Below are 9,147 nucleotides of genomic sequence, written 5' to 3' on the forward strand. Positions count from 1 at the left end.
CTATTTCTAGACGGCATTCAGGATGGGGACACGTTGAGTCCTACAGATATTGAGGCGAACATGTCCACAGAGGTCGCCCTCACTGTGCTGGATGTACTAGAGCTGTTTGTTCAGCATCAGAAGGTCTGTGACCATTTCATATTATACAACCCAAAAGTAAAGTTAATACCACAAAGTATTACATTGTACTTCTTTAGAGAAATTTATTTTTTTAAGCCACTTATGTGGAAATGTGGCTGTCAAGAAGACACTCTAAAGGAAGGAAATGGGGAAAATAACTGAGGTATACCAAATTGCACAAAAACCGCCCTGAAAACCAGTGGCAACAGGTCTTATTGAGTGAAATGTTTGGTTCATCTTCATTGATATGTACAGAGGTAGTCAGGAGGCATGGTAAAGAGGAACAGTGAGTTTCTACAGCCACGTGTAAAAAATAAAAATAAACAATGTTGAGGCTCTGTTGTGGATTAGAACTGCATTTCAGTTAGATTAATTTTGGATTGGCCTCACCACAACCTGGACCTCAATATTACTGAAGCATTGTGGGATCGTTTTAACAGAAATGGAACAAAAGACAGTCAACATCCAAAGAAAAGCTTTGTAGACACCTGAAGGACTATTACTATTACTACTTTTATAAAAAATTTAACGATAGGCTAGACAGTGAAACTACTTTTGGCTGCTCCCTTTAGCTCTGTATATTTAATTTGGCAGGTTTTTTTTGTTTTTTGTTTTTGCAATAGAAGTCCTTCTTGATGCAAACCTGTTGGGGATTTGTCTGCTTCCATCATTAATGTTTCACTCAATAAAAGTGGGCATACCAAATATTGACTTTCAAGCAGAATTTGTATAAATTCCATTGTTGCCTTTTTTACTGTACTTACACATGTCTGCAGATGTTACAGTAAACTGTTACACCCATTTCCCACTTTCCCAGCAAAATATAAATAAATGTGAGGTGGCTCAAGTCTTAACACATTTCATACACATTCATTTCATACATACTGCCGCCTTGTGTTTTTTTAAAGACTGCATTGAAGTTAAGTCTGGTGAAACATGTTTTTCTTTCCTTTTCTCACATTCATCCAGAAGCAGCTGTTGCAGGACGATGGACAGAACACATTGATGAAGAAGGTGCTGGACACCTACTTGCTCTTCTTTCAGATCAACCAATCAACTGCTACTCTACGGCATGTCTTTGCTGCACTCAGGCTTTTTGTACAAAAGGTCCGTAAACCTTTCTTTAATCGTTCAACATATCATTGAAGACTCGAGTCATTATCTTATGGTTAGTTTCGTCTTTCTCTTTTTTCTGTAGTTTCCCAGTGCATTTTTCCAGGGTAAGGCAGACCTGTGTGGCTGTCTTTGCTACGAGATCCTCAAGTGCTGTAACCATCGATCCAGCTCCACCCAGACGGAGGCAGCTGCCCTGCTGTATTTTTTCATGAGAAAAAACTTTGAGTTTACCAAGGGAAAGTCAATCGTTCGCTCACATCTGCAGGTCAGTTAATATAAAGAAGTAAAATGACTTCATTTGAGTTTTATGTACTTTGCGTATCACCGTTTCATGGCTATACTGGCCTGTCTCCGCTACAGGTTATTAAGGCAGTGAGCCAGCTGATAGCAGATGCTGGAATCGGAGGCTCGAGGTTTCAACAGTCTCTGGCCATCATAAACAACTTTGCTAATGGAGATGCACCACTGAAAGTACAGAATTCCTTAAGCTTTTAAAACACCTTTTCTATCAATAATTATCATCAATCGTGTACTTTATATTTAATTTTACTTTCATTTTCTACAGAACACACCGTTCCCTGCTGAGGTGAAGGACCTGACCAAACGGATCAGGACAGTTCTGATGGCTACAGCACAAATGAAGGAGCATGAGAAGGATCCTGAAATGCTGGTGGATCTGCAGTACAGTCTGGCCAATTCCTACGCGAGCACCCCTGAGCTTCGACGCACTTGGCTCGAGAGCATGGCCAAGATTCACGTCCGCAACGGGGATCTCTCAGAGGTTAGAAATGTTGCATTTTGTCAGGTTCTCGGGCTTCAGAAACATCAATAATGTCACATAAAAGTATCAGTTTAAAAAACATCTAACTTCTGTCTTTCCCTCAGGCTGCTATGTGCTACATCCACATCTCAGCCCTGATTGCTGAATCGTTGAAGAGGAGAGGTTAGTCCACACTTTGCTGCCACTTTTGCCCTTGCGAGCTTTTTGCAGCATGGTTTGTGTGCAAATATCTGTTTGCAGTGCAGTGAGATTTTTGTATATTTGTGCATCTCTGCAGACATGCTAACTTGAGTTCATCCAATCACATACAGCAGCTTCTCACAATGGAATACTTTTTTCTCTTTGCTATCATAGTCATCAAACCTTTGAGGCATCAGTCCTTCATACATTCACTGTTCTTGATGTGTATGCCTGAAAGTGAGGACAGTTTTCATCTGAGTGTGACTGACTGAGAACTCATGGGGAATGATGTTTGATTCCTGTTCCTGTCCTGTAGTAGTATAGACCTTTCTTTTATATTTAAATTCCATCCTCCTCTTAGATTGATGTCCACACATTTTCCTGTGCTTCACGTTTTTCTGTGTGTGCATGCTTCCTCGTGTAAACAGCTTGTATCTGCCACTCAGTGTTTCTGACGTCTTTTGCGCATGGCTTTACTCACTGAGCCTGTGGGCTAGTTCCTAGCATAGAGTGCCAGCAGTTCAGCTGCTTTGTGAGCCTTGTCCGTGAGCATAAAGTGGCAAAAGCAAGTGGACATAAACTTTGTAAACCTGCTCCTCCTCCCCTCCTACCAAACAGGCTACTGGAGCGCTGACAAGGCCAGGATGTCCAGTGTGTCCCCTGAAGAAAGCCCTGTCTATAAATGTAGCTCCTTACTAACTACCTCCCGAGATCCAGACAGTGAGTGTGTGCGCCTGGGGGTCCGCTGGGTGGTGTTGGGGTTGGGTAAAAACATGAATGTAGAAACAGAAAGACCTGAATGTGGTTGGTAGTGAGTGTGCACTCATATTTGTTTGTACCTTTTGAATTTTTTTGCAAGCTCTGGATATTGAGTGGCGGACATGATTTGGATCAAAGGGACATCAGGTTGTCCGGTGGTGGTTTAAATTTGAATCACTTTTCTACACGGTGTATTGCATTTTGCAGTAAATTGTTCTGAGGACCACTGTTCTTGCCTTGATGGCATGATCTTGTGCCAGGTTACGTTTTACTATCACTGTGTCTGTTCACACAAGTCTCACAGGATATGATGCTCAGTGTCACAGGGGGCGACCGTGGCTCAGGGGGTTGGGAAGCGTATCTGTAACCGGAAGGTCGCCGGTTCGATCCCCGGGCTCTCTGTCCTGGTCGTTGTGTCCTTGGGCAAGACACTTTACCCTACTTCCCTACTGGTGTCGGCCAGAGGGGCCAATGACGCGATATGGCAGCCTCGCTTCTGTCAGTCTGCCCCAGGGCAGCTGTGGCTACAACTGTAGCTGCCTCCACCAATGTGTGAATGTGAGAGTGAATGAATAGTGGCATTGTAAAGCGCTTTGGGTGCCTTGAAAAGCGCTATATAAATCCAATCCATTATTATTATTATTGATGTGAAGCACACTCACATTTGCTGTTTTTGCAAAAGCTGAATGCTTGACTGTAAGTCTCGTATTTTCTTGCAAGACTGTGATAGCAGATGTATTTTAAGCATCTATACGTGCGTTTACATGCCAAACATAGCACCAACGATAACGTGTGATGTCTGTAGGAAGTATGCAAGTGTGTGTCTTTTTAGTAATCGTGCCCTGATATCACTTTCACTTGTTTGACACACCAGCATCCTTCTCCATGGGCTGGGCAGCATTTATGTGCATCAGCCCTAATGTTAAAGAGGAGGGAGCCATGAAGGAAGACACTGGTACACAAGACACGCCATATATTGAGGTTCGTGTTAGCCTTTTTGTCCTGAACAAAACCATTAACTCTGTTGGATTTAATCATCAGAATTACTGTTGCCGGTCAGACTTTTCTCTTATGTTCTTCGTGCTCTCGTTGCACTGTGTAGGACACCCTGGTGGAGCAGCTGGAGCTGTGTGTGGACTATTTGTGGAAATCGGAGAGATACGAGCTCATTGCTGACATCAACAAACCTGTAATTGCTGTCTTTGAAAAAAGAAGAGATTTCAAGGTAACGGCTTTTACCCTTTCTGTGTAAGCGTGTGAAAAAATGTGCAGTGTGAGCTGCGTATGAAATTATTTGTGTGTTTGTTTGTTTGCTTGTGCCTACAGAGGCTATCAGAGCTGTACTATGACATCCATCGCTCCTACCTGAAGGTGACGGAGGTGGTGAACTCAGAAAAGCGTCTCTTTGGGCGCTACTACCGTGTAGCTTTCTACGGACAGGTGAGTGTTTGCTTGAGCTTACCTTCACAGACTTTTAAGATACAAAGGACAACGAACAGTCACTGTAACTACACGTTTAACAAATACATCGGAAACACCACTAGGTGGTGTGTTTTTGCACATAAACTTAACTACGTGTGATCAGTTCTACACACATGTTATAATAGAGATATAGATTTCCTTAACTGAAATCTATGGGAAAAAAATTCTGCAACTGCAAAGACAGGGGTAGAAGCATATATATCCAGCTATCTATATGCAGCTTTTATGTCTTGTTGACTATTGAAATGGAAGTTATTTAGTTAATACTTTAATTTACAATTATTCTAATGATAAATTGCTGTTTAATTGCAAAGCTTCTTCCCATCAGTAAGATTGTGATCATTTCTTTCTTTGTTCGCATACCACCACGTGTCAGTGCCAGAAATCTCAAAGGTTTGGTAAATAAAAGTGAAACTGTCAGGATAGCTAATCTTTTTTGTAATTTGGATAACTAAACCTTGTAGAAAGCTTAATATTGAATTCTACTTGGCCCTGGGTTCATCTTTGAAGCACTGGCTTTATCTCCAAAGGTGCATTGTGTGGTTTGGGCTCGGTTTTTACAAACCTGGCTGCTTTACACAGGATAGGTGTAAAATAGTGAGACTTTCAGATAAAGAAGAATGCAGTACCTGGTCAGTGAGGCATGGAAATGGAAACAGGACACTAGATTTGTTTTGACTGAATCAGTGTCTTTAATTTCTCTGTCTGCTTTTTTTTCTTCTGTTTTGTTGTATTCTGTATCAAGAATATGGTAAGTTTTGTATGTCCTTGATTTTCCATTTTCCTCAGTGCTAACCACTTTTACCTTTCTTCTCCTTTTACCACTATTAACATCTGCTGCTCTTACCCTTTGAAGGGTTTGTCTAAGGCTTGCTGTGGCCCATTTCACTTCCCATTAAGCCCAACAATGAAACTGTTTCCTTCTTAAACATTAAGACGAGCTGATATCACAGAGCAACAGTGAACCAGAAGATAGGATTTACTGAAACTCATTCACCCTTGGCATTTGACTCCAGTGCCACCTCCGCACTCCCTCATCCAGAACTTAACACTGGTACCCTGTTAGTGTTGAGATGTTCTAACAAAGTGACAAAGTTTTTGTATCTGAAAGCACAAGTGACTCAAGAAACCCCAAGAGAGCAACATCTAATGTGCTGTGAAAGCAAAAGCAACACATCCTATGAATCAAAAATAAAAGACTACATACACACCAAGCCAACCAACATGTAACAAGCTTTGCTGATTAGTGTGTGCATATGTGTGTGTTTGTGTTCTGGTAGGGTTTCTTTGAAGAGGAAGAGAGCAAAGAGTTCATCTACAAAGAGCCAAAGCTGACAGGGCTGTCGGAAATCTCCCAGAGATTACTCAAACTCTACTCAGACAAGTTTGGAGCTGAAAATGTCAAGATGATCCAGGACTCTAATAAGGTATCTTACAGAATTTGGCCATTAAAATGAATGAATTAACATCTGTTGGCGCTGCGGTGTGTTGCTTATGTAATAATATTGTAAAATTCTTTGCTAACAGGTAAATCCTAAAGACCTGGACCCCAAGTTTGCTTACATTCAGGTCACATATGTAGTGCCCTACTTTGACGAAAAAGAGCAATGTGACAAAAGGACCGACTTTGAGAGGCATCACAACATCAACCGGTTTGTATTTGAGACACCGTTTACGCTGTCAGGAAAAAAACATGGGGATGTGGAGGAGCAGTGCAAACGGCGCACCATACTGACTAGTGAGTATCTCTTCTTTGTTTATATCTCTGATAGATACATATTTTTTTGAGTCACCAGAACATACATTTGTCCTCTTTCTGTTACTGTATCTGACAGACTGTGTGTGTGTTTTTCTGTTCTTTAGCAAGTTCCAGCTTCCCTTACCTTAAAAAGCGCATCCAGGTGGTGGAGCAGCAAAGCACAGAAATGAATCCAATTGAAGTTGCCATTGACGAGATGTCACGTAAAGTCTCTGAGCTCAACCAGCTCTGCAACATGGAGGAGGTGGACATGATCCGGCTGCAGCTAAAACTGCAAGGCAGTGTCAGCGTCAAGGTGGGGATTCTCCCAAACTATAGATACACACATTTTACATAGGTTACTCTGGTGTTGTCTCACTTGATCATCTCCATCCAGGTGAACGCAGGGCCCATGGCTTATGCCAGGGCATTTTTGGAGGAGAAGAATGCTAAGAAGTATCCAGACAACCAGGTCAAACTTCTGAAGGAGATTTTCAGGTATGATTTAAAGAGTTGAGCTAGCTAACAATGATTTAGTCCACTGCCAGGAACCGTACAATGTAATACTATTTAAGTTTCACTAAAAAAAAAAAGTTAAACACATATCAATGATCAGCACATTAACATAAGTCAAACTTAATCCGCCCCCTGCAGGCGGTTTGCAGAAGCCTGCGGTCAGGCTTTGGATGTAAATGAGCGACTGATCAAGGAGGACCAGCTGGAGTACCAGGAGGAGATGAGAGCTCACTACCGGGACATGCTGACTGAGCTTTCTGGGATCATGAATGAACAGGTCTCACAATGCAAAGACTAATGAGTGTCCAGACTATACTGCCATACATTCTTTAATTTATTTGTTGGCAGTTCAGTTGCATGGCATACTGAGCACCCTCTTTTTTTCTTCATGCATTATTTTTGGAGGCAGTTATTATTTTCGTGGACATCCTCTTCTGTTGCAACCTTTTCTCACACTGCTGCTTTTAAAAGCATCCTTGCCTTCCATTCATCTTCTCTGCCTAACCACTCCCTGTCCACTCTCTGTAAAACTGCTGTCATGTCATCAGATTTCTTTACAGAAAGACATCTTTTTCGCCTTTATACTTGCTTAACTCACTTTATTGTTACCTGAAATCCCATCTCCCAACTCAGGAACCAAAGTGCCAGACTTGATATTTGCTCGCGTTTGCATTTTTCCTATTCCAATTGCAGCTTTTTATTCTTATTCTTGTGCAGATTCCTCACACAAGACAACCAGGAACAGAAAGGCACAGCACCTACTGAACAGCCAGTAGACTCGCCATAAACATTTTGTCCCAGTTTGAGCCTCAGAGTGACTCATTTGATTGTTTCCGACCTTTTTTTCCCCCTGAAGCAGTTGGCTAGTGGAACTGTGACTGATGAAGAGTGTAGAGGACATTAAGGGAAGAAGTGTGTAGACTGTGGTTGTGGTAGTCTGTAGTCCTGTTGTTGAACTTTGTCTACAGTAGAGAGCAGACTGCTGGACTGTTAGCTACTGTACGTTTTGATTTAAAAGACTCGGTTCGTGTGTCGTATAGATTTCCCTGCCCCCTCAAGTGATTACATTTGCTTACATATTGGCAGACAAACCTGCAAACAAATTCAAATGCACACAAACACACAACATGCGCCTTCTCTCCACAACCCTGACCCTTTAGAGAACAGTGACCTTACTGAGCTCGAGGTGCGTTCAGCTGTATGAAATATAAAGCTCTCTGGTGCATTTTGATTACAGTTATTTTTACATTTTTCTGTGGAATATTACTGAATTTCAAACTATTAAAAGAAGTCTCGCAAGACAACTAATGTGAAAATGGCAAATGATTAGATTACAGGTTTTAATTAGCCAAGAATGTGAGGAGTTGAACGCACCTCCAGTTCTTGTTTGAATGTAGAGCAGCTCCACATTGCTACTTTGTATCCTAGCTAACGATCTGGAAATATCAGCTTGCCAATTTTCAAATGGAAACAGACAAAAAAAAATATGTTTTGTAACATTTTTATAATTGAAAATTCATTGTTACTGTTATTATTTCCTGTACTGTTTTAAATTGTAAATAAGAAATATTAATATTTAAAAATGTTTGAAATGTTGCTTTTTATAAAATATACAATATATAAATTTGTTTAGCTGAATAAAAACAAACAAACAAAACTAAAGTTTTATGTATAACATTTAAATAAAATTTTGTTAATGTCCAAAGATCATGACTATGTTTAAGTAGCTTAATTTGTTGTTGTGAGTCTTTTGTTGTTTTTTATAATTGCACCTTACATTATGGTTACAGGTCCTCTGCTATGTTGTATCTGTAAGTTTACTCATCCAGTCTGTGTCTTGGCTGTAAATCTGCACAGCAGCCACTCATATTCTGTCTTGCATTGGCCTGAGACCGGCTAATTCATTAATTAGACATTTTAAATTAGCAAACTCAGGCAAAGACAAAGAAGAAGAAATTTTTTTTAAACTTTGCTCCCTGGTGTTATAAACAATGGCTCTCTTTATCACTTATGTGTGACTATTATATTTTTTGTGTGTGTTTCCCTACATCTTCAATGTTGACTTCATATATTTCACTATAACCACATCTTTTCCAAATCCAAATATTTCTTTCCCCTAAATCAGAGCATTTTACTAGTTTTACTAACCTGGGAAACACAGCTGGCACTAATCAAACAGACGAGACATTGGAGAAGCAAAACAGAACATGAGTACAGCGACAGAAGACTACCAAAGTAAAACAGGAAATACAGGGAACACACAATGAGACGCAGATGCACACAGAGACATGACTGGGGAAGAAACACAGGGCTAAGACCAAAACATGAACAGGACCAAATACTAACTAAGATCACCAAAACTAGAAATATTGAGTAAACTCAATAGAATAAGTAAACAAAACCAGGAAATATAAAATACACCGAGAACATAATGAATCAAAAGACACAAAACACT

At 40.6% G+C, this 9,147-nt stretch overlaps 1 protein-coding gene across 6 annotated transcripts in view; it reads left to right on the forward strand.

Moving 5' to 3' along the window:
• The window catches only part of dock10 (dedicator of cytokinesis 10), a 64,266-nt gene extending 56,070 nt beyond the window's left edge, over nucleotides 1-8,196 (forward strand). For 5 of the 6 annotated variants that reach the window (XM_013910934.1, XM_013910928.1, XM_013910940.1 and 2 more), the window contains 17 exons: nucleotides 11-123; nucleotides 1,090-1,227; nucleotides 1,319-1,501; nucleotides 1,597-1,707; nucleotides 1,802-2,017; nucleotides 2,122-2,179; nucleotides 2,816-2,917; nucleotides 3,831-3,937; nucleotides 4,059-4,181; nucleotides 4,283-4,396; nucleotides 5,184-5,189; nucleotides 5,719-5,865; nucleotides 5,966-6,176; nucleotides 6,302-6,492; nucleotides 6,574-6,674; nucleotides 6,831-6,969; nucleotides 7,410-8,196. In XM_013910934.1, coding sequence (XP_013766388.1) covers nucleotides 11-123; nucleotides 1,090-1,227; nucleotides 1,319-1,501; nucleotides 1,597-1,707; nucleotides 1,802-2,017; nucleotides 2,122-2,179; nucleotides 2,816-2,917; nucleotides 3,831-3,937; nucleotides 4,059-4,181; nucleotides 4,283-4,396; nucleotides 5,184-5,189; nucleotides 5,719-5,865; nucleotides 5,966-6,176; nucleotides 6,302-6,492; nucleotides 6,574-6,674; nucleotides 6,831-6,969; nucleotides 7,410-7,457 — 2,108 coding nt within the window. In that variant the 3' untranslated portion in view covers nucleotides 7,458-8,196. The remainder of the gene's footprint in view (nucleotides 1-10; nucleotides 124-1,089; nucleotides 1,228-1,318; nucleotides 1,502-1,596; nucleotides 1,708-1,801; nucleotides 2,018-2,121; nucleotides 2,180-2,815; nucleotides 2,918-3,830; nucleotides 3,938-4,058; nucleotides 4,182-4,282; nucleotides 4,397-5,183; nucleotides 5,190-5,718; nucleotides 5,866-5,965; nucleotides 6,177-6,301; nucleotides 6,493-6,573; nucleotides 6,675-6,830; nucleotides 6,970-7,409) is intronic. The other variant, XM_013910932.1, reaches the window with a different exon arrangement.
• Nucleotides 8,197-9,147: the final 951 nt, after the last annotated feature.

This window comes from Pundamilia nyererei, unplaced genomic scaffold (assembly GCF_000239375.1).
Source record: "Pundamilia nyererei isolate P.nyererei 1_Seehausen unplaced genomic scaffold, PunNye1.0 scaffold00003, whole genome shotgun sequence".
Taxonomy (NCBI): domain Eukaryota; kingdom Metazoa; phylum Chordata; class Actinopteri; order Cichliformes; family Cichlidae; genus Pundamilia; species Pundamilia nyererei.